Source organism: Onychostoma macrolepis, chromosome 01 (assembly GCF_012432095.1).
Source record: "Onychostoma macrolepis isolate SWU-2019 chromosome 01, ASM1243209v1, whole genome shotgun sequence".
Classification (NCBI taxonomy): domain Eukaryota; kingdom Metazoa; phylum Chordata; class Actinopteri; order Cypriniformes; family Cyprinidae; genus Onychostoma; species Onychostoma macrolepis.
Genome location: NC_081155.1, coordinates 14,535,192 through 14,561,009, shown reverse-complemented (window position 1 = coordinate 14,561,009; position 25,818 = coordinate 14,535,192). Strand labels below are relative to the sequence as shown.

Below are 25,818 nucleotides of genomic sequence, written 5' to 3'. Positions count from 1 at the left end.
ACAAACCATACATCAATGGAAAGCTTATTTATTCAGCTTTCAGATGATGTATAAATCTCAATTTCGAAAAATTGACACTTAAGACTGGTTTTGTGGTCCAGGGTCACATTTTACAATGTTACATTGTTTTTCTAGAATTACTAATGAGTTGTTACATTTGTGCAGCAGCAGTGTGAGATCTATTCATTATTTGTGAAACATCACAAAGGCATCATTCACTGATGGTACATCATGACCCAAGACTGTAACATGGTGTAATTTATTTTTATCAGCATAAAAAAGTGCCAAAGTCACACAAAGTCAGTTCAGCCATGTTTGGACTATTTGCTATTATTTAATAAGAATAAATGACATTTTGTTATTGTCATTCCCATTGCTATAAACTAACAAACAAGAGACTGGAAAAGTGTAGCGCCAGACACAAGTCCAACTCCAATTAAGTGCATAAACTTATGGCGGTTTGCACATTTGTACTTTATTTGTGACCACTGGACAATAAATTTATATGAGCAGCTTGGACTATTTTTCATGTGCGGAACTTATTTGTTTTTTATATAAACTAACAAACAAAAGAATGAGCTTCTCAGTACATTTTTATGTCACTTTGTCAAAATTCTGAATACATCAAAAGGTTAATTAGCTAATTTCAACGAGTAACTAAATTTACCATTGTTGTTCGTGACTGATGAAAGAGACAAATATGATTCAAGAATGTTTTTTTTTTTTTTTAACTGTTCACTGTAAAGTGATAGTTTACCAAAAAATCATTTACTTTCATTCTTCTGTGAAATTGAAGAATGTCTCGAAAATGAAGAATGTTTCTTTTTTGTCCACATGGCTTCCAACGTTTAAATATCTTCTGTGTTCCATATATAGAAAAAAAAAAAAACATACAGGTCTGGAACAACATGAGAGTTAAATCTTTGACTAATTTATACTGTTTCCTGACTTAAAGGTGTTAGAGAAAAAAAAACATTCAGCAATAAAGAGAGAAGAAGCAGTGTGATGGAGTGAGGCTAAAATACACTTTATTCAATGCAGTACAGTATCAGGTGACTTCTCTGAACCAGAACACACAAGAGACAGAACACACATCAGTGTAACGTTCAACATACTGTCACGTAAAGAGAAAAATAAAACAAAATTATAATCAATAGCTGTTTCAGGTTTATGTTTTACGTTTTGGTAGCTGTTGTTTAACTCTTATGGCTACCAACAGTCACGTTTGTATATTTCTCCATTTCCCCTTTCATCTCATATTCGTCTCAAATATGAGTCACTGAGAAATGTGATACTTTACATGCTGAGGAAATCGTGAAGCGACGTGACTGCCAACAGCACTGGCTTTATGTGCAAGGATGTACTTAAAAACATTTGAATAAAGCTTATGAAAAAGGTTGTCGTGCTACATGACATCACTCCCTTTAAGTGCTGCTGAAAGTATTTTACAAAACCCCAAACACAAATCAAAAATACATTGCAAAATAATTTGTTAATACTGTAGATACATGACACTGTATTCTCACATATTATCATAAAAAACAAAAATGATTTTTAAAAAAACCCTGTAAATATAAGATTTTTCATATCAGTTAAAAGAACGTACAATAAATTCCTCCAACAAGAGGATGATTAAGAGAAAGTCATTCTGAAACCTTGAGTTAAAAGCATAAAAAAGAAAGAAAAGAAAGAAAAACAATGTTAAATCTATTTTCCCTGCTATGACAGTGAACTGACCTGAACAAAAATTTATCTCAAGTTCCCTTCGCCAAACATACATTATTTAAACAAATGATCATTTCAATACACGCTATACTGAGAGTGATGGAGCACCTTCATACAATATCATATTATTTTAATAGTTGGTAATTAAAAACAAGTTCAAAAGAACAACATTAAAGGGACAATTCACCCAAAAACTATTGTCATCAATTACTCTCCTTCATATTGTACTTTTTCTTTCATGTAGGAAAAAAGTAAATAAATAAATAAAATAATAATAATTTTACTGAGATGCTGAATCGTTTCCATACAATGAAAGTGGTTGGAGATCAACTTTTAAGCTACAAAAAAAAAAAAAAGGCAAAAACATTCTCAGCTACAGCTTTAAAATCTCAATTTTGTTCCTGTATATTAAAATATGGCAAATCACATTGGGTGTCACATTAGGTTTTATTTCAGTGAAACTAAGTGTCTTCAAATTTGACCACAACACAGTATTTGAGAGTTAGAAATAGTTAACTTAACAACCTGAGTGTGAGCAAACAATGCTTATTTTCATATATGGGTGAATTATCGCTTTAACTGTGCAACAAAACAGATGGATATTCTTTCAACAGCACTTTTGGGAGACATAAAGTCTGAAGTGACTCTTCTGGACTAATTCACGACTGTGTTCGGAGGAACAAGATACAACAGCCTCGGCTGTGCACTTCCACTAACACTAGGGGACACTAAAGAGAGCGAGAGGAAGAAAAACAACAAGAAATGGAAGCGAATGTAGGCCTACTGTAGAGAAAGCGTTCTCAGCTTATCTTCTTCAGCCTCATCATTAGTGTCAGTTTCCCTGACGGAGCAGTCCAGATGGTTAAGGGTTTCAAACCGCTTTCAGCTGCTCATTCCTGCTAAATACTAACACAAAATGACACGATTTTGAGAACTAAACCCGACATCTCTTTCTTTAGGCTGGAATTTGCGGTGCAGAAACCTGTTCATATGTTCAGTTTTAAAGGGATAGTTCACCCAAAAATGAAAATCCTGTCATTAATTACTCACCCTCATGTCGTTCCAAACCCGCGAGTCCTTCGTTCATCTTCGGAACACAAATTACTTAATTACTTAACTTAAAGATGAACGAAGGTCTTAAGGGTTTGGAAGGACATGAGGGTGAGTAATTAATGACAGAATTTTCATTTTTGGCTGAACTATCCCTTTAAGGTCCTGATTATTATTTTCCTTAATTTCGTGCTTATTTCGTTTAGCTCACTAATCAGCATACAGTATTTTTAGACATAAGACTTACAGCATGCGCTCACACACACACACACACACACACACACACACACTCGCTCACAAAAAAATGATCCGATATTACGTGTGTCAACATCCGTAGAGTTCAGTGAAGTATTATACAACGGGAAAGAGGAAGACGAGCAGGAAACGAATGGATAATGTCACTCTTTCAAAAGTGGTGGAAAACAATGAGGTACACAGCAGCACACAGCAGCATACAGCTTAAGCATACAACATATCTGCCCAATACTGAGGGAAAAGGCAAAAGTCATTAGCATATATTTCACATAGTCTACAGAATGTACACAAGCCCTGGAAATCAGTCCATGCTGTTAAAGATTTGGTCGTATCGACCAATCAGAAACCAGCTTTCTTGTATCCCACCTGCGCCGTCTGTGTCAGCTCATATTCAAAGTCTTTGTCTCTACCCATAGGTGACAAGCAAAGGGGCCCGAGACAATTATAAAAGAAGCAGCGGCTACAGCATACAGATTTCCCTTTAAAAAATGTCAAAGTAGACATATGAAAACTTATTTGTATGTGTAACGGTTTATATAAGTGTATATATAGAGAAAAAGAGAGACAGAGAGAGAGAGAATTGTCAAACATCACCGTAGATAATCCTGAGGCGGTGTTTCTGAGCCCTCGATTCGTCATTTAGAACAATAAATAAAAAATAATAATAATAAAAACAAAGACAATGACTGGAGGAAGGTTTGGTTTGGTGCATCCATCATATCATGAGCTTTTCGGTTAGTTTTAGCCACGCCTTTGACCCCGGGAGTGGGCGTGGCTAATAAGCAGCAGCGTAAAAGTGGCCCATTGTCGGGTGGATGGGGTTCAAGTTGAAGGATTAGGGGTGGCAGAGGCAGCGTTGGTGTTCGGACCACGATCACCACTGTTGGCACCTGGAAGAGTAAGAGAAGGTTATAATATTTAAAAAAAGGAGGTGGTGAGGACAGTCTTGGGGTTTGTGAGGGGCCGAAGGTGAAAAACTGACCTGTTGCAGCCAAGGCAGACTGGGAAGAGTTTTCCGCCTGGTTCTGAGCATGTGCAGGAATAAGTACGGAGGCCAGCGAGGGGTTACTGGACAACTCTGATAATTAAATGTAATGGATATTAGTGCAAAAGACAGAATTATGCAAGTGAAAACACTAATATTCAAAAACAAGTTTGGGGCCAGTAAGATTTTTTTGTTTTTGTTTTTGAAAGAAATCTCAAATTTCGATTAAGATGTATTAAACTGATCAAAACAGACAGTAAAAAACATTTATAATGGTAGAAAAGATTGTATTTCTAATAGATTATCTTCGTTAATCTTTTTATTCATGAAAGAAAAATGAAAAATTGAAAAATTAAGCAGCAAAACTGCTTTTAACATTGATGATAGTAAGAAAAGTTTCTTGAGCAGCAAATCATCATATGTGACCATGGACCAAAAAACAGTCATAAAAGTCAATTTTGTAAATTGAATAAATAATAAATAAGCTTTCCATTGATGTATGGTTTGTTAGGATCGGACAATATTTGGCCGAGATACAACTATTTGAAAATCTGGAATCTGTGGGTGCAAAAAAATCAAAATAGAGAAAAACGCCTTTAAAGTTGTCCAAATTAAGTTCTTAGCAATGCATATTACTAATCAAAAATGAAGTTTTTATATATTTACGGTAGGAAATTTACTAAATATCTTCATGGAACATGATCTGTACTTAATATCCTAATGATTTTTGCATAAAAGAAAAATCAATCATTTTGACCCATATTGTTGGGTATTGCTACAACTATTGCCGTGCTACTTATGACTCGTTTTGTGTTTTTTTTTTGGTTTTTTTTGATGGATCATGTGACACTGAAGACTGGACTAATGATGCTGAAAATTCAGCTGTGCATCACAGGAATAAATTACACATTAAAATGTATTCAAATTGAAAACAGTTATTTTAAATGTTCTGTTTTTACTGCATTTTTGATCATATAAATGCAGACTTAATGAGCCAAAGAGACTTTCAAAAACATTTTAAAACTATTACCGACCCCACATATTTGAACGATGGTGTACATTTGCTATTAAAATCAGTTGATACTTGTTACAATGCATCAAAAAGATGAACTCAATCATGGTCATTTGTGCTGCATACCCTGTGTAGTGAAATTAAACAGCACAGGCCGCTCTCTTCCATTCGGGAGCTTGAGGTTGGGCTCACGGAGCTCGTCGAAGAAAGTGTGAGCGCAGGCCTCCAGAGGAGTGAATCGAGCCGTAGGCGTGTACTCCAACAATCGGGAACACAGAGCTATCGCCTCCGGAGGGGTCCGGGGACGGAAAACCTAACATATGGACAACAACGCAGGACTTTTGAATGCTTTATACAAACTTTTGTATAATGATTTAAAATTTTGACTGTACAAAATGCTTTTTTTGGAAATAGAATTGTACTCTATTTTAAATAAGTCACAGGTGAGCAATTCATTTGTAAAATAAGACGGTTGTAAAGACCAGAATCACAGTCTAGAATTAAATTGATAACAAATAAAAAAAGCTTGAAACACATGGAAACACTCATGCTAACCTTAGTCCACGGGTGTGCCTTTATCTGTGGAAACTTGAATTCAGTATAATTTGGGTTCATCTCCCGGATCTGCTCTCGTGTAGGAGTTCCCAGCACCTGGAGGAAACAAGTTTAGTGTAGTTGGAATCACTTTCAGAGTGACTTTCTTTTTTTTTTTTCAGCTGATGAACCATAAAACGATTGACAGCATTTCAAAAACCTTCCTACTTTAAAGTGCACTGCAACTGCTGAAGTACATGTTCAGAATAAAGGTTATCCTCCATTGATTCATTATAACACTAGAATTGCTTTTATTAATATTATTAATACTAGAAAAGTGCATAATGAGACACTTCAGCAAAAACAAACAAGTTTTTTTTATTATTTAAGATACTCTTATGCAACACACATACTTCCATACCTTGATGATTTCAACGAGCTGATCGACGCCACTGTCACCAGGAAAAATCGGCTGTCCAAGCAGCAGCTCGGCCAGTACACAGCCCGCCGACCAAATGTCTGTATGGAAACAAAGGCAAACACTGAATATTACAGCACTCACACTTCTTACAACAAAGATTAGCTGCACAAATGTATTCAATCACATCTCATTAGCATGTCTTTTAGCATTTATTAGAGTTGTGATTCACTCAAGCATTTAGAAATCACTGCAATATGGATTTTTGATGCATGTAGTTTTAACAGTTTTGAAATCGTATCATTTAATATGTCTGAAACAGTAAATGGTCAATTTTTTTTTTTTCCTTTTTAAAGAAATTAATACTTTTATTCAGCAAGAACACATTAGATTTATCAAAAGTGACAGTAAAGACATTTATAATATTAATTATCAATTATAATTTCTATTTCAAATGAATGCAGTTCTTTTGAACTTTCTACTCATTAAAGAATCCTGAAGAAAAATGCATCTCTTGTTTCTAGAGACTGAAAGACTGGATTAATGGCTTCTGAAAATTCAGCTTTGCAACCACAGGAATAAATTACATTTGAAAACATATTCAAATAGTAACAATTACTTTAAATGGCAAGAATACTTTACAATATTACTATTTTACTTTATTTCTGATCAAATAAATGCAACCTTGGTGAAAATAACCGACTTTCAAAAACCCATAAAAAATCCCAAATATATATTTTTGACACCACAGCACAAAGACACAATGACTTACTTAATGTAACACTCAAGCTGAAATGAATCTATTGTACAATATTAAGTCCTGTTTCTATTATGACTGCAACAGGACAGGATTTTGTATGGTACTGAATCTTTTTGATAAATAAAGTTGGCATTTGTACGCCAATGCTGGTGGTGGAGTTTAAAAAGTTTTAGAATAAAAAGAGCATTTGATTACCTATGCTGGAAGTATAGTCCGTGGCCCCGAAAATGAGCTCAGGGGCTCTGTAGTAGCGCGAGCAGATGTAGGAAACATTAGGCTCACCACGCACCAGCTGCTTAGCACTGCAGGAGACAGACCAAACGTGAGACACAGACAGAGAGAATTAGACATAAACAGAAATTACACCAACACGCGTCTACATCAAAACAGCCATCATCATTGGACACATTATCATCACAAGAGCAATAATCATGATCATTATCGCCAAACAGCCAAACACTAACTACATCCAAATGTTTGTTAACTACGGAGGAACAAAACTTCAGTTTAATCAAAGTCAGTCATAGATTTAGATCAGAATGCTCAAAGCTAAATGTGTCTGATGATGGGATTTGATCCATGAAACAGTCACTTTCACACAAGACTTATTTAGTTGCTGTAAAATTGCCAGATGAAGTTTTCCAGTAAAGGTACCACATCACACAAGCAACGTCTTTCTTTCACATTGTCCTCATTCCCTCAACCAACTTCATGAAGTGCATCCTGGGATGCTTTTGAGTTCACATGTTGTGCATGATAGACACTTGTTGCTATTCACTCCAAATGATCAATTTGTAAAGAAACACAAACGTATAAAGCATTTTAAAAGTAAAACTTTTTTTATGCTCACCATGGCTGCATTTATTTGATCAACAATTAAGTAAATCGGTAAAACTGTGAAATATTTTTCCACTTTAAAATAATTGTTTTGAATTTGAATATATTTTAAAATGATAATTTATTATACAAGTGCTGTTAACTTTCCACCAGATGTTATATGCATGACAGCACCTAATTTCCCCGTCTCACCTTCCAAAGTCACAGAGTTTGAGTACAGCTGTCTCTGGGTCGAGCAGGAGGTTCTGCGGCTTGATGTCTCGATGGCAGATCCCATATGAGTGGATGTACGCCAAGCTGCGAAACAGCTGGTACATGTACAGCTGAAAACACACATAAACAGTGACTTTAATACAGCAGAATTTGCAAGCTGAGATCTACAAAATATTCCACCGTAAAGGTCAGAATGGAACATGGCGCAAACACTCATGAAAACAAGAAAGTCCTGCTCATACATCCAGCCAGTATATCTAAACTAGCAAGACCACCACGATTCACCAAGTTACATCACAAAATCCATGTTACTAGTTGACTGGTTTCATTAAGTACGTTGTGCAGCTTTGGTTCATGAGCTGAACCAGCAACAAACCAACTTATACCTGCATTGAAAAATCACATTTCATCAGAATAGTGAATAATGTCAGATTCTATTAAGAGATGTTACCTTCACATAGACCATGGGCAGATTTTGCTTGGCTCTGCTGTAGTGTCTGGCCACTCGGTACACGTTTTCAGGCACGTAGTCCATCACCAAATTCAGATACACCTCATCCTTCTGTGGGTGTGAAGAAGACGACGGGTGAGGGACGAAAGGAAGCAGGTTAATATCTAGAAAACATCTTTAAGGGATAGTCCACCCAGAATTCTGTCATCATTTGTTCTCTCTCATGTCAGTCCAAACCTGTATGGCTTTCTTTAATCTGCAGAACGCTAAAGATATTTTGAAGAATGCTGGTAACCAAACAGCTTCTGATTCCCACTGACTTCCACTGTATTGACAAGAAACAGAATGGAAGTCAGTGGGAACAAAAACTGATTTAGGCTCCCATCTTCTTTTGACATGAATGACATGAGGGCGAGTAAATAATGACAGAATTATCATTTCTGGACAGATAAGTGTGATATAGATGTAGAATATAGAAGGTCACGGGTATGTGTTTCGTTTACTTCATATGCAACAACATGGCTCACCAGATTATCCAAAAATAAATAAGCAATACATTTACATGACTGCACTGTATTTTATGTATAATCATTTTCTATTTTTAACTGTTTTTAAATTAATTTTAAATCAATTTCTAAATCATTTTAAAAGTTATAATTATTTTTTTTAATGATTATTTTACTTCCTTTTATGTAAAGCACTTTGAATTACCACTGTGTATGAAATGTGCTATATAAATAAACTTGAATTGCCTTGCCTTACATTTAGAATTACTATTTGGTTATGTAATATATAAGTCATTTTTAGTTTAAATTTAAATATATACCATTACAGTGATATACACTATTGCTCAAAAGTTTGGGGTCAGTAACTTGTTTATTTGAAAAAAAAAAAAAAAACTTTTATTCTGCAACAGCATATTAAATTGGTCAAAGACTTTCATATTGTACAGTATTTCAATCAGCGATGTTCTTTTGAACATTCTATTCATCAAAAAATCCTTAAAACAATTAACACGGTTTCAACAAAATTATGAAGCAGCACAACTGTTTTCAACACCAATAATAATAATAATAAGAAATGTTTCTTGAGCAGCAAATCAGCATATTAGAATTCATTCTGAAGGATCATGTGACACTGAAGACTGGAGTAATGATGCTGAAATTCAGCTTTGCATCACAGGAATAAATTAAAATATATTCAAATAGAAAACAGTTATTTTAAATCATAATAATATTCCACAGTATTACTATTTTTACTGTATTTTTGATCAAATAAATGCAGGCATGGTGAACATATGTGCCTTCTTTCGAAAACATTAAAACATCTTACAGACCACAGACTTTTGAACGAAAGTGTAATATTACTCTACTGTTTTTGGATTTTTGGTCATACAATATGCCCTACCCCTAAACCTGAGTGTTTATTTCATTCCCATATTCGTTGGAACATGTGGATAACCAGAACATATCAGTGGTGGTCTTTACAGAGGAAAAGGGGGTCTGAGACTCAACACACATGAGTCACACATAGACTATTTAAACAGTCATTATTTCTCTCTCTCTCTCTCTCTCCGTTGCCCCCCCAGAGACATAAACTCCTTAATGTATCTGGAAAATTAACCTGCCAAAGGCACTGAGCCAACTAATGCCTCGCAACAGTGACATCAGCTCTGTGATTGCCCTGCGATTGGTCGAGTGGTTTCTGAGTTGTGCTGTGATTGGCCGTTCATGCACACATACAAATCCTTAGATAAAAGAGGCTGCTAAATGACAAATATTAGTATCAAGGCTCCATGCTGGTGCTTTTACACTGGTAATGAGTGAAGACAAAAGTTTTACACATTTTGTGAGAGATCCGTAATATCATTGATGCTGATTGGTCAATATAGCATTCCAACTATGCTAAAATACATGATATTGTAACATCTGCCATAAAAAGCAAACACTAGCATACTTCATGATGTACAGTATGTACTAATGTCTACTATATTTTAAAAGGTTTGTGAAACAGTGCAAAATATGCAAGGATAAACATTTTAAATGGTAGTATATGCATAAAATATGCATAAAAATAATACATTTTTATGATAATTTATTTATTTGTGTATTATTTATTAGAAAAATATCCACTATGACGATCGCTGTGAGAAATACTGAAAGAGGAGTAATACAAACAGTGAAATGATTGGAGTTCTGTTATCACTAGAATCATATATATATATATATATATATATATATATATATATATATATATATATACACAGTCATGGCCAAAAATACCGGCACCCTTGGTAAATATTATCAAAGAAGGCTCTGAAAATGTATCTGCATTGTTAATCCTTTTGATCTTTTATTAAGAAATTATCCAGCCATGGCTTCCTGTTTCACAGAAATATAAATAGGAGGGAAAACAAAGCCCAAATTCCCTTAATCATCCATCACAATGAGAAAAACCAAAGAATATATTTCTGATGTGCAGCAAAAGATAGATAGATAGAAGATAATTGAGCTTCACAAATTAGTGAAGTGGCTTTAAGAAAAGAGCTAGAGCAGTGAAAATTCCCATTTCCACCATCAGGGCAATAATTAAGAATTTCCAATCAACATAAATGTTACGAAACTGCCTGGAAGAGGACATGTGTCTATATCGTCCTAATGCACAGTGAGAAGGAGAGTTTCAGTGGCTAAAGACTCTCCAAGGACCACAGCTGGAGAATTGCAGAAAATAGTTGAGTCTCGGGGTCAGAAAACCTTAAAAAAAAAGTCAAACTGTACCTACATCACCACATGTTGTTTGGGAGGGTTTCAAGAAAAATTCTCCTCGCTCATCCAGAAACAAACTCCAGCATATTCAGTTATCAGACACGACTGGAACTTCAAATGGGACTGGCTTCTATGGTCAGATGAAACTAAAAAATGAGCTTTTTAGCAACAAACACTCAAGATGGGTTCGGTGAACACGGGTATAAAAAGTACCCCATGTGTACAATGAAATATACTGCTGTATTTTTGATGTTGTGGGCCTATATTTCTGCTGGAGGTCCTGGACATCTTGTTTAGACACATGGCATCATGGATTCTATCAAATACCAACAGATAAAAAAACAATAAATGACTGACTCTGTTAGAAATCTTATAATGGGCCATGTTTGGATCTTCCAACCGTACAATAATCCAAACACAAACCTCAAAAACAACACAAAAATGGGTCACTGAGCACAAAACCAAGCTTCTGCTGGCCATTCCAGTCCTCTGACCTGAACCCTATAGAAAATGAGTGAACTGAAGAGAAGAAGCACCAACATGGAGCTGGGAATCTAAAGGGTCTGGAGTGATTCTGGATGAAGGAATGGTCTCTGATCTCTTGTCAGGTGTTCTCTAACCTCATCAGGCATTATAGGAGAAAATTTAGAGCTGTTAAACTGGCAAATGGAGGTTTCAAAAAGTATTGAATAAAAGGGTGCCGTTAATTGTGGCCAATGTGTATTAGAGAAAAGCATTTATTTCATAATGATATTTCCCCCCATTTTAAATTCTTATTATCCAATGAAAGGTTAGATTTTGGGGAATTTTTTTATTAAAAGATCAAAAGGATTAACTATGCAGATTAATTTTCACAGCCTTCTTTTATCATATTTACCAAGGGTGCCGATATTTTTGGCCACGACTGTATGTGTGTGTGTGTGTGTGTGTGTGTGTGTGTGTGTATTTATTTATTACCATTTTCTGTTTTGAATTCAGGGAGAAATATGTCAAGTGTTCTTCACTTGCATATCATTTGTATATTTTTCAATTATTGATGTTTAAAAGTTAGGATATCAGAAACAGATATATTGCTCTTTTTGACTTTTAATCCATGTTTGTGTAAAAATGTCTTATATTTTAGCAGTCCAAATAAATATTGGGTCAAGAAATATTTAGAGATTGGAAGGTCAAGACAACCGCATTGCATTGTGGGATACATTAGCCGTGCAAATTTTAGCAAATGTAGCTCGCAGTTGCATACTACTGAGTCTAGATTGCATTTCTGCTCTTGACTATAAGGTGACATGATAGCTAATATCCATGAACTTTGATTCAACCACCCCACTGCCAAGCATGAGTAAACGGGTGAGAGTTCTGTCTGGACAGGGTTATATAACTGAACTGATCCTGTTTCTGTGACACCAGGGGAGCCGTCGGGACGGAGTCGCAGTGGTCAGACACTATGTCACCGTGCTGGAATGGAGAGTTAAACCGGTGAAGACAGCCCTGCTCTCACTGCCCGTCAATGAGACACCCGCTTCACCGGCCATAAACATACTCTACGCAAGCTAAATTATCAGGTTAACATGTCTCTGCCTTACTGTGGTGCTAACATATTTCATTACATTAGCATTACTTTCCTTCAAATTGCAGATATGCTTATACTTACGTAAAAAGTAGTGTCTTAACAAAACAAACTATATAATCACGAAGTGAGTTAAATGAACAGGACGATCAGTTTTTTTAAAAAAGGAGGAAAGTGACACATACACTGCCATTCAAAAGAGTTGGGTCAGTATTTTTGGATTTATTTGATCAAATATAATAGAAATATTGTGAAATATTATTACAGTTTAAAATAACAGTTTTCTATTTAAATACATATTAAAATATAATTTATTCCTGTGCTGCAAAGCTGAATTTTCAGCATCATTCCTCCAGTCCTCAGTGTCACATGATCCTTCAGAAATCATTCTAATATGTTGATTTGCTGATCAAGGAACATTTCTTCTTATTACTAATGCTGAAAACAGTGCTGCTTAATATTTTTTGTGGAAACTGTGATATAAAGTTGCATCCTTGCTAGAAATTAATATAAAAACAAAAACATGTACTGACCCCAAATGTTTAAACAGCTGTGTATCTTTTGTTGCTGAAAGACCATATGACCAAGACTTTCAGTGTTTCAAGGCATTGTGTGTGTCCTGACTCCTGAATTAATACACCGGTGTAAAGTATGTTTCAGGCCAGAGTATCCCTTCAATCCATCACGACTGGCAGCATCCTACTTTCTGTTTCTTTTCTTTTATGCTTCTCAAAGCACCCCTCACACATGATCTCTTTCTCTATTTCTTCCTTTCTGTCTTTGTTACAAAAGAGAAGCCCTGCCGGTGTGTGTAAGAATAACTCAAGAGTAACCATACACCCTGCGGCCTTTCGTATGTGCATCTTTAGGTTAGATGGCTGACATTTAGTGAACTGAACTGGTTTACGGAGGAATAAACCAGTCTTTACGTGGCTCCACCATTAGGATGGCCTGGGTTCGGGTTCAGCATTGGTAAAACAATATGCCTGTTTAAATTTGTGATATTGATTACTGTGGTTGAAATCGGTTGATTTAAATATGTTGCCATGGTAACCTGATTGATCTGGCTAACACCGATTAAGAATTATCGAACTGCAAAAATGACTTATGATTGTCTTGGAAGCACCAGTTTGAATGGGCTAAAAATGTATATACGTTTCAAACTTTATTCCATAATTTTCCAACAAAAAAAAGTATTTGTTTATTTATTTATTTTTGGTTAAGAAATCTTAGCGCTTAATACACATACACACTGCGATTTTAAAATTTGAAGTAAGTTTTATTTTAAAGCAAATACTTTATTCAGCAAGGACGCATTAAATTGATCAAATAGACATTATAATGTTACAAAAGATTTCTAACACTAAAATTAACACTCTTATACATTACACTATATTCTATCTACTTGTCTCCTCTTATTTATTAAATATAAAGAACCATGACCCTCTAACACTAGCACTCTCTATTCTATTCTATTTTATTGTTTACATTTATAAAAAACCTTGACCCTCTAACACTAACACTCTATTCTATTCCATTCCATTCTATATACTTTTCTTTTTATTTATAAAAAAACCTTGACCCTCTAACACTAGCACTCTCTATTCTATTCTATTCTATTCTATTCTATTGTTTACTTTTTATTTATAAAAAACCTTGACCCTCTAACACTAACACTCTATTCTATTCTGTTTTTGTTCTATCTACTTGTTTTCTTTTTATTTATTATATACATATATACAAAAAATGTGTAATGCATTAGACTAACCGGGACTTACATATTGTTGCTCTTGGTTGGTTTGATTGTTTCTATTGCCCTTATGTGAAAGTTAATTTGGATAAAAGCGTTTGTTAAATGACTAAATATATTTCAAATAAATGTTGTTCTTTTGAACTTTCTATGCATTAAAGAATGCACAAAAATATTAAGCAGCATATTAGAATGATTTCTGTAGGATCATGTGACACAGTTTGCATCACAGGAATAAATTGCATTTAAAAAAAAAAAAAAATTTAAATAGAACAAAGATCATTTAAAATTGTAATGATATTTTACAATATTACTGTTTTTATTGTACCAAATAAATTCAGTCTTGGAGAACCTAAGAGACTTCTTTCAAGAACATTAAAAATCTTAGCAAAAGTAAGTGTATTAATAGAGATATGCACATATAAACTTATTAAAAATATGTATTTATTATATTTTTGAGGAAGTAGTATTGAAAATCCTAACTTCTGGCCCAAGTCAGCACAGAGAAAAAAATATACTGTTAAACACTGCTTTAGTCATGGAAAGGTCCTTGATTGCTTTTCTGACTGATGTGACAGTTCAATTGAATTCACTCAGTCCAAGACGTAAAGGGAAACAAAGGAGCATGTGGATGAAACAGACCCTATTTGCTCAGAAAAATTCTCAAGTTTCACAACCAATCATTTTCCAAACCACAGCCAAAGCATGAGCAGCAATCTATATTTATATATGAATGCGGCCCTCCTGGCTGAAGTGGACTGCCTTTGACATGAACTATGCATATATGAACATGGTTAGTGTTGGGTTACATTGTGGTACCTTGTTCTTCTTTCTCAAAAGCAAGAAATGGTTGAATTTGGATGTCTGCAGCTTGTAAAGTTAAAACTTTACTCTGTAAAAACCTACTCTCAGGTATGTAATGCTATAGCATTCTCGTTATAGGATCCTGACAAGACTCCGATCCTATTTGTGTGATCTGTTTACAGATTATACATTAAAAGAGAAGTCTGAACTCCCATAGACCTGAACTCGGTGAACTCTCAACACACACACATTGTTCCTTTGGATGGCTGCACAGGAGCCAGAGCTTGTTGTCATACAGTAAAAATAGGGCTGGTCTAACAGTTTAGCTTCTCATCAATCAAAAGTTTCCTACTGAGCTGTCACTGGCCACAGCTGTGACAGGTTTTGCTCACGGGGCTATCACAGGATTAACAGAAATCCCATCCACAGGTCAGCGCTGGAGGGCATGAGCAGCCTGAGCTGTAAATCACAACAAAAATACCACCCTGTTTGGATAGCAGATGTCTTCTAGTGTATGTATTGTAGGCTTGTGCATATTATTTATAGATTTATTTATATAATGATTTGAAGAAGAATGACAATGTGTTTTGTATGTGTACCGCACCATTAGATGGAATTCCCTTCTGGGACAGTAAAGTATATTTCATTCAATTTGTTCATAACGTACTGGAGAACCTCGCAAAAGTCCCCCCAAATAAAGAAATACAAAGAAAAAGCCTGTTTATATGTTGCATAAAAATTATAGTACCGTTCATATTTATGTATTCATTATTTTCGGGTTGAGATATCTTACTTTTTAATGAAATGTATATGTTTATAAATATATACAAAAAAATATTCAAAAGTATAAAAATGTCATGAATAAATATATGCATGAAGTAAAAAACTACAGCACTATTAAGATTGATTATTTATTTATTGAGAGTTTTATAAAGGTAAATTTAAGACTTTTCAAATGGGTCATCGGATGCGACATGCACTTTTACAAGCTGTTAATGAGTAAACTGAAATGTGTGTCGGCAGTGTGTGTACACAACCATCCTGTAATGATAAAGATCCACCCAGTTTTTTTTGTTTGTTTGTTTGTTTTATCTCGTTAAATCATTTCGCCTTTCTCAAATCGAGCTGATCTCAGATTCCTGTCTGTGTGACGTCACATTGATAGGCCCCTCCCACAATTGTTTGATTGACAGTAGCGTTTCAGCACAGACTGGACTGGTGTCTTACCTTAGACCCGCCCTGAGTGAGCTGTCATCAGTCCGCCATTGTTTCGACGCCGGAGCAGATGTAAACAACAATGGCTCCTAAGTGATTGAGGTATTTTGTTGTTGGATGTAATAATGAACATCACAGTCATTATTTACTCCCGACATCTGAGCCACTGAAGACGCAGTGGATTACATTTGTTTGTGAAGGGAATGAGCCCCCGATCTACCTGAATGCGTCTATCTTTGCACGAATCGTTCGTGATCCAGCTTCATCTACAGACGAAGTGAGTATAAGGTTTTTTAATGAATCTTTGCAAATCACCTTTCCTGATAATGTGCTATTTAGCATGTTTCACAATGAATGCGGCTGAAGTTTACCATCTCTCAGAGAGTGGCTCGGAAGATAGGGGCGGGGTCAGCAGAGCTCATTTGCATTTAAAGCTACATGCAATAAAACAGCTTGCTGTAGACAGAGCTGTTTTTGACAGGGTGTTGTTTTACACTACTATTAAGACATTTTAACCAAACTATTTCTTATTTTCATTAAAACCCTAAAGAATCATATTAACCCCTTTAAGACCTTTTTAAGGAAAATGTAAATCTCTTGTATTAACAATGTAAACTTTGAAACTTCCAAAAGATCTCATTATTTTTACCATATGGATTTAAAAATAAAAAGCTCAACTAGCTCTGCTCTCAACTACTAGAATATGGACATTTTTACTGTACCTTCCAATCACACTGCAAAAAAAAAAAAAAAAAGTTTATCATCAGTATTTTTGTCTTGTTTTCCAGTGCAAATGTCTAAAGATTCTTTAAGCAAGATACATATACTTGAGAAGCAAAATGACATAAAATAAGAAGTCTTATGAGATAGTTATCGAAACTGAGTTTATGATTAAAACAAGAACAAATATGGGCCAATGGGCTCAAAAAAAAATCCTAATTCAAAGGGAAAACTAAATTTCATTCATAACTCTTGACAGATGTTTGTTTTATTGTTTTAAACATAAACTAAATAAATTTTGCTTAATTTCTGAAAAAACTAAACAAGACTTCATATGTTCAATTTGCATCTCAAGTAAACGTACCTTGGTTTTAAGATGCTTAGAGATTTGTACTAGGAAACAAAAACACTGAGGAAGATATTCAATTTTGCAGTGCACGCAACATTTAAATCCATGACTTTCTGCTCCGATTTAAGACTTTTTTTAAGCCTTAATTTGTGGAAAGGTGAATTAAGACTTTTTAAGATCAGCAAAAACCCTGTTATTATTTATTGTGCCATTTTCATGGCAATTTTGCCACAAAAACTTACTATAAAAAACACATTACCATAAAACAGCTTATTAAACTAATTAATGTAATATAGCAAAATCATAAAAAATATAGCTAAAATCATAGAAAATAGGCTTAAGTTTCCTTATGTGAAATATAATTTCTTGTAATACATTTTTATTTACTCTACATATTTATTCAATAAAAACACTTGACTAAAAGGTCGTACTCTATTGGATTTTTTTTTTCCCAAGCATGAGTTTGCTGGTGTCCAGAGTGTAACTCAGTGTGCAAGAGTCAAACTACCTGCAAGGCTCTGCTGCAGTCCCTCGCAAGCACAGCTCATTAAAAAGTTAGATATCAGACTGCTACTCACTTCAGGATGCACCATAGGAATACATATCCCACGACCTTGAGCATTTGCTGGAAACTGCTGGACAGCATGTTTCTGGTCTATAGGGCACATGATGCTGCTCAGAAAAAAACAGAGGGAAGAAAAGTGGCACTCACTTTGTCTCCGCTGGAGTAGAAGAAGTAGCGCAGACGGACAATGTTACAGTGATCCAACTTCCTCATGATCTGTAACTCACGATTCTGATACAAAAACAATTTATAGACAGAGAGAAAGAAAGAATCATGAGAAATGACATCAATATACCGCTAAATGGTTATAAGGATAAACTTGTCACTTTAAGACTAAATGATAAACCAACAATAAAGAAATTCTTACCTTAAACCTTTTATCCTGCAGCACCTTCTTTATGGCCACCAGCTCTCCGGTGTCGCACAGCTTCGCTTGATATACGACCCCAAACGAGCCGTTCCCGATGACCTTCGTGTCCGTGTAGCTGACCTCCTGAGGTCGGTCGGGTCCCTGACCGGGGGTCGCAGCCACTGTTGTAACTTTACTGCCATCTTTATCTCCTAAAGAGAGAGAGAAAGTACAGTGACTATTCCTTTGTAATGAACTGGCTTGTTTTACATGGTCACATGCTCTCTAGGTGTTTCTCTGCTCATTAGCGTGTGATCCTGCGTGTATGATTCATTCACCTGAGCTCATTTTCGAGTTAAACACATCCGCTTCACACCTTATCATGGTTTCGCACCTCTGAACAAGTGATTTACAACATGAAAATGGGAAATATGAGGACAAATGGGAACTGTCCTCAATTATAAAGAAGAAATATATTTCGAAACTCAGCGCTCACTTTCTCTCCTTCTCTGTGAATTCATATTTCTTCTATTAAAAGAGTATTTTCCTCTCTATTAAATTAACTTTTTTTTAAATGAACCTTGAAGTGTACCAAAGGTCTGGTTTCTTGGCATAACCATGTGTAACCTGGTCTGCGGTCAAGTAATAGGAAACTGACTAAATACTTTTGTAAATTTAAATTATGGATAATTTCCTTTTCTAGTCCAGCGATCTAGTCCAGGCCAAATGCCAAAAATTTGATAAAAACAATTCTGAATTATTATTGAAGTAACTTTTTCAGATTTAAAATGTAATTTATTACACTGATGTAAAGCTGAATTTTCAGCATCATGACTCCAGTCTTCAGTGTCACATGATCCTTCAGAAATCATTCTAATATGCTGATTTGCTGCTCAAAAACATTACTTCTTATTATCAATGTTGAAAACAGTTTTTGCTGCTTAATATTTTTGTGGATTCTTAATGAATAGAAAGCATTTATTTGAAACAGAATTTTTTGTAATAAAAGGAAATATTTTTCCTGTCACTTCTGATCAATTTAACGCTGAATAAATTACAAATATATATTAAACATAGAAATATATATATATATATATATATATATATATACACTAAATATAAAAATCTAAATATACATTTAAAAAATGTTTATGCTGAGTTTCAAGCAGACCCATTTCTGGAAAAAAAAAAAAAAAAAAATCAAGGTAAGGGAAGCAATTGTGAATCTGTTCTTTAGTGTTTATTACAGACACCCCCTACAGAATGAAAGCACAAGGAAAGAAATATCAGATTTACCAGTATAGACAGTATCATGATTCATCACAGAGCATCTAAGCACAGGTGTCACAAAAATATCTTTAAAAATAAAGGGAATAATTAGCAGTGCTTTCTAAATGACTCATGTAAGATTATCTGTCTTTTACAGTCAACAGCTGTAACTAAAGATCTGAAAAGAACCGCAGCGAATGGATCACCAAGCAAGCGAGCTGAACTTGAGAAAAGACTCATGAACGAATCGTTCAGCTGGTTTGTGAATCAGATCAAGAACTAGATCAAAAAAAATGATTCGTTCATGTATCGAACCGGATCTCAAATTAACAGCTCGCTCAAGTAATAATGAACGCAAAGCTAACGTACAGATTTAGGACACTTTATAACATCCTTTTTGGTGCTTGACAGATGTGTTGCATATAAGAGCTGTATGAGAAATTCATTACAAAAATGCATTATTGCAGTGAACAGTCTTGCTGCATGTTTGCAGGCAAACTAAGCCAATTTAAGTGAAATAGTATAAGCATGTATGTGTGTGTGTGTTTGGCAGGTCAGGTGAGCCGTGGAGTAAAGTGCAGACAGAGTGCGCGTTCAGCACGAGGCAAATGTGATGAGTCAGAGGGCGTGAGTGTGTGCGCACACAATCGCAAGATGAGCTAATAAAGATCTCGGCTCCCAAACTTACACAGCATGGAATTTTAATTGAGTCACGGCCCATTACTTACCCAGATCATCTTCCCATTCTGCTCCTCTGACACCATCCCGCTCGCGAACTGACTAGTCATTTAGCAATTCAGATAAACCGAGGCATTTAATATAAGACACAGCTTAGCTTAATCTTCTCTGGTCTAAGAGACTTTTCAGCATTAATCACATTATCTCACATACAAAATGATTATCCCTCGCCATCCACTATGTTAAGAACAGATGAAAATGAAACATGAACTTATTATGAATATCCAATGATTAGCCCTTGTATATTTGTTTTTATTATTATGAATGTTAGTCAAGATGAATGTCATAATTAACTTGAAGCGTATGACAACAGGTTGTGAGGCACCAATGTTCAATGCATTCAATTGGCTGCACTAATATTAAAATCCTGAATGATACCAATAAGCCAATAATTATTTTCAGGTTACGGCATTAAAATGTACAGTATGAAACATGGATTCTCGTTTTGAGATTTATTAAATATTACATTTAACAGTATTACAACATTATTTTATATTACACTATCATTCAAAAAAGATTTTTTTTTTTTAAGAATTTCATGTGAATTCAAGCAAGAATGCATTGAATTGATCAAATGACATTAAAGACAAAACCTTTCAAATAAATGCTGTTTTTTAGACTTTCTGTTTAATAAAACAATTCTGGAAAATAAATATTACAAAAATATTAATTAGTACAACTATTTACAACATTATTAATAATAAAAAATGTTTCTTGAGCAGCAAATCAGCACGTTAGAATGATTTCTGAAGGATCATGTGACACTGTAGACTGGAGTAATGATAATGAAAATTCAGCTTTGAATCACAGAAATAAATTACATTTTAAAAATATATTGAAATAGAAAGCATTTCATTTAAATTGTAATAATATATCAAAATATTACTGTTTTTACTGTATTTGTGATCAAATAAATGCAGCCTGGATGAGCATGAGACACTTCACTGAAAACCAACACATATTACCAATACTATTAATTTGAACTATAATGTATATATTTTTTTAAAGATTACTTTTAAGTGAGCATTAAATGACAGCAAAGGTAATCTTAATGTAAAATCTGGAAGAAAAAAAAAAAGCACAATTAAATATCCAATATCTGCCAGTATTTCCCAATTGACACCTACCGATATGGTACCAAGATATTATTCTTCAAGCTTTTTGTTCACTGAAAAGACATATTTTTAAAATGTCAACAATATATTAATGATCACCACCAGTGCAACTGACCCATTGAACAAACTTCTGTCCCTCCCAGGCTCATTTCATACACATTAAATAGACACCTACCCTAAGGAGGTCTATAATAGCTCTAAATAGGTTTAAACCCTAATTTGCTCGGACAGGTTCATGGTATTATCTTTAATACGAGCTATGAAAGGTAATTTCGCAGCTATGAAGAGAGGTTTGCTGCTGTTCTCTGACAAACACGTCTAGACCTGGACTATTTGACGTGTGACGATAATGAGCGCGTCACATGCTCAGGTGTAGCCCCTCTTTAGGACACACCCTGTGGAGGAAGTCATGCTGCCTCAGGCCTGGGTGTTGCTATGGCAGCAAGATGAGTCAGCTGGTAAGCCTGATGCTGGGAGTCATTTGCTGTCAGCTGATCAGATCAACCACAGGACCACCGGCACATACTCTCACATGCATGCGAGAGAAAAAAAAATCCTCACCTATTTCATAATATAGATTTTTCTTATATAAATAAGCATTTTTTATATTTTGAACTAAAATTATATGTATATGTATGTATATATATATATATATAGTTGGTCAGATGTTTTAAGATTTTTGAAAGGAGTCTCTTATATGCTAAGCAAGGCTGAATTTATTTAATCAAATATAGTAATAACAATAATATTGTAAATTATTAACACAGTTTAAAATAGCTATTTTCCATTTTAATATACTTTACAATGTAATTTATTCCTGTGAAGCAAAGTTGAATTTTCAGCATCATTGCTCCAGTCTTCAGTGTCACATGATCCTGCAGAAATCACTCTAATATGCCAATTTTCTGCTCAAGAAAGATTTATTATTATTATTGAAATATTGAAAACAGTTGTGCTGCTTAATATTTTTGTGAAAACTGTGATAAACAGTACATTAAAAAGGATTAATTTGATATATAGATCTTTCTAACATTATAAATGTTTTTTTTCTGTCACTTTTGATCATTTTCATGCATCTCTACAGAATAAATGTATTCATTTCTTTATAAATTTCCAACAACTTCATGTTTGATTTCTAAGATCAAAGGAGGAACTAAAAAAAGAAGTGTTTCAGCACATTGCAATGAAGAATAACTTGATGATAGAATTAGTTAGATGTGTTTATATTCCAATATTGTACATATTAAGTGCACTAAATTTAATAAAAATTCTATTTTTTGTTTTGCAATTACATTGTTGTATATACTGTTTGAGGGAAAATACAAGCTGTACATGTCTGCTTTTATACTCTCCAAAACCTAATCCCAAGTAGAAAATAATCTAATGAAACACTGAGTTTCCATTATGGTTCAACACCATTAGACAGACATGGATGTGTTACAGTGCCAGTCAGAATGTCCTCCCTATTGTTAAGTTGACTGTGACTCTACAGACAGCTGCTGTAGGTATAGGCACTTGGAAAAGAGGTAGAGTCAGAGGTGAGTCACACACATCCCTCTGATCCTCCTTTCCTGAGGAGCACAGTGGTGAGATACACATCATTAGTGCAGGAAATGAGTGATCCAGCTGGGCTGAGGCTCAGGAGAGAGGCCTGTCAATCAAACCATGGGGCGTGGGTTCAAAGAGGGGCAATGGGCAATTTTACAGCTCATGCAGCTAAACATTATCCAGCTAGAAAGTAAGTGAGATATCAAGTAGTAAGCTATGCCTCGAGACATTTATGGCTTATAAATCAATACCTATTCAAGGTCTCAGGGCACTAAAACAAGCTCTGAGCTCATCAAGGAACATCTTCCTTGGTAGGACAATGAATCTAACCAGCTAAAGGGTCTCAGATTATGCTCTTAAAGTGGTAGTTCACCCAAAAATGAAAATTGTGTCATTTACTCATCCTCCAAACCTGTATGAGTTTCTCCTGTTGAGTACAAAAAAAGAAGATACTTTGAAGAATGTGGGTAACCAAACAGTTGACGGTAGACATTGACTTCCATATGTAAAAAATGTTAATGGCTACCGTCAACTGTTTGGTTACCAGCAATCATCAAAATATCTTCTTGTGTGTTCAACAGAAGAAAGAAACTCTTTCTGAGGATGAGTAAATGATGGCAGAATTTTTATTTTTGGGTGAACTGTCCCTTTAAATAACAGTTTTGTGTGTCCATACAGGAATATTCTGATTAATATCAGAATATGATCATGTGTTTATCATATAAATGTAATTGCCAAAACTGGACACAATTATTTTTTTTTAAATCTGTAAAAGATTAAATCACACACTTGGGTCACATAAACACTTTAATCAGAATAAACGCTGTAATATTATAACATGTGACACCTGTCTTTTTCAGACTTCTATAACCTGGAATATTTGATTAATCTGGTTATGGTGATCATTGGGATATTATTATAGTTTATTAATATTTGGAATTAGCTTTATTTTCTGCTTTTATTTTATTTTCGTTAAAGTTTTAATAATTGTGCTGTGTGTTTCTGTCATTGTTATTATGTTTTTTAATAATGTCTATGTAGCTTTTTTTCATTTTTATTTTTACTACATCAAATTAAACAATGTGGCAACCAGCTGAAATAAAAAATAAAAAAATAAGCTTTTTTTATATTTTCTTTTCTTTTATTTCAATAAATGTTTCATTTATTTCAACTTAAGTTTAAGTTTTAGTTAGCTTGTAATCAGGTGGATGTGTTTACATGATTACATGTTTAAAAATCTGATTATTATCTGACAATTCTTGTGCATGCTAACGCAGTCATTATCTTGCTGGGGGAAAAAAAAGGTCTGGGCACTGCAACCTCCCTGGAATAAACTACTGAGCTGTGCAATGATGCCCAGGCAGGGTGCTTTCTTGGAGCACAATGCAGCAAATGTATTTCCATTGAGCGGATCTGATAATAAGAGACAGGACCTGACCCATCCCTTGAGATCCAGGCAGCATTACATTAGGAGCATGATTATATGTCAGATGCTCACAAACTGTATATCAAACAAATATCCATCCTGATCATAAGCAAGTGTGAATTTCTTGTTTATCTTATAATGTTTGGCTGCGATATAGAGTAGTATATGTTGATACTTACTGCTGACTTTCATGTTGCCAAAGGCTGAAGGCTGCGGCACTGGCTTGCAGCTCTCCGCAAATGAGGTGGTCCTAGGCCGGCCTGACATCTCCCAGATCCCGTTAACTGTTCAACCACGATCCTTATAGGCTCCTTTAACACAAGAGGAAGTATCTGGGTTCCGAATAAGCTTCTGTTTAAGCAAATAAAGGAAAACTCCAGGTTATCTCTTCCAATGCAATGAATTCAGAGGTGGTCAGCTGATTGTAGATGAAGATATCCGTTCAATAACCATCAAATGTGCCGTTTAAAAACACTTTACAAGGCAAATGGCACAAATTAGTCCCCGTTTTAGACTCGCCGATGATAATGTCACAGAAAAATGTCTATGGAAAGACAAAATCACATTATCTTGGACAGACATTCAGTCTATATCAGTTCACATCAGCATATCCAGAGCGCAGAAGTGTTATCTCGCATGCGCACAGATGAAGTCTGCCGAGATCAGATAAACTTACTCAATTATAATTTATCTTTCACTTTGTATCCTTCAGATGTTGCAGGCGGGTATCGATAAAGCTGACACCGAGACTTGCCATGGCCGCATCAGTCCGTGAATATTGATCTAGATCCGATAAAACGCAAATAATTCAGGCACCTTTCTTCCAAATGACGGGAAGGATGTCGCTAGGTTTTTCTTGAGCCCTAAAAAACCCACAGAATCCCTGACGAAGATGTTTCCTTCCGAGTGACACAGCCGCTCTGGATGCCTCCTGCTAGCGATGGGAGTGAGACTCATGAACGAATCATTCTGAATCGTGAATCGAATCTTTTGAATGAATCTTTCAAAACGACTCGTTCCCGAATCGGACTGGTCCAAGCTGTTCTTGATTCAACTGATATTGTAAATATTTTAAAAGCCAAATTGCATAAATATTGACCAATAAAAGCTAGGTCTACTGTAATTACGTTTATGAACGCTCATTCAGGGGGAAAAAAAGAAAATCAATAATCTTGGATTTTTAATGTAAATGCAAATTATAATGTTTTTTATGAGTTGGGTCATTGAAGCAAACTGACTGAACTGGGACACACTCTTTTACATAAAACTTCATCGAAAAAGCATAATAAACAGCGATATGTATTTACATGTGGCTTTATTGTAACGTTTTAGAGCCACGCCGGGACCACGTGGTAACGTAATGTCGTCATGACGCAGATAATCCCTGAATTGGTTCTT

General features: G+C 34.9%; 1 protein-coding gene across 3 annotated transcripts; it reads right to left on the bottom strand.

Moving 5' to 3' along the window:
- Positions 1-1,010: 1,010 nt before the first annotated feature.
- On the bottom strand, positions 1,011-25,370 carry gsk3bb (glycogen synthase kinase 3 beta, genome duplicate b). 3 transcript variants are annotated; one of them, XM_058788561.1, is made up of 12 exons: positions 25,097-25,370; positions 24,600-24,771; positions 18,343-18,536; positions 18,123-18,206; positions 8,241-8,351; positions 7,769-7,899; positions 6,935-7,041; positions 5,983-6,080; positions 5,583-5,678; positions 5,154-5,340; positions 4,013-4,108; positions 1,011-3,920 (listed from the first exon to the last, which is right to left on the bottom strand). In XM_058788561.1, the coding sequence occupies exons 2-12, from the start codon at positions 24,685-24,687 to the stop codon at positions 3,853-3,855; spliced, it is 1,260 nt and encodes a 419-aa protein (XP_058644544.1). In that variant the 5' UTR covers positions 24,688-24,771; positions 25,097-25,370; the 3' UTR covers positions 1,011-3,852. The 3 variants fall into 3 exon arrangements, with proteins under 3 accessions (XP_058644544.1, XP_058644554.1, XP_058644533.1); XM_058788571.1 differs by having other exon boundaries at positions 24,600-24,731; XM_058788550.1 differs by having other exon boundaries at positions 24,600-25,370.
- Positions 25,371-25,818: the final 448 nt, after the last annotated feature.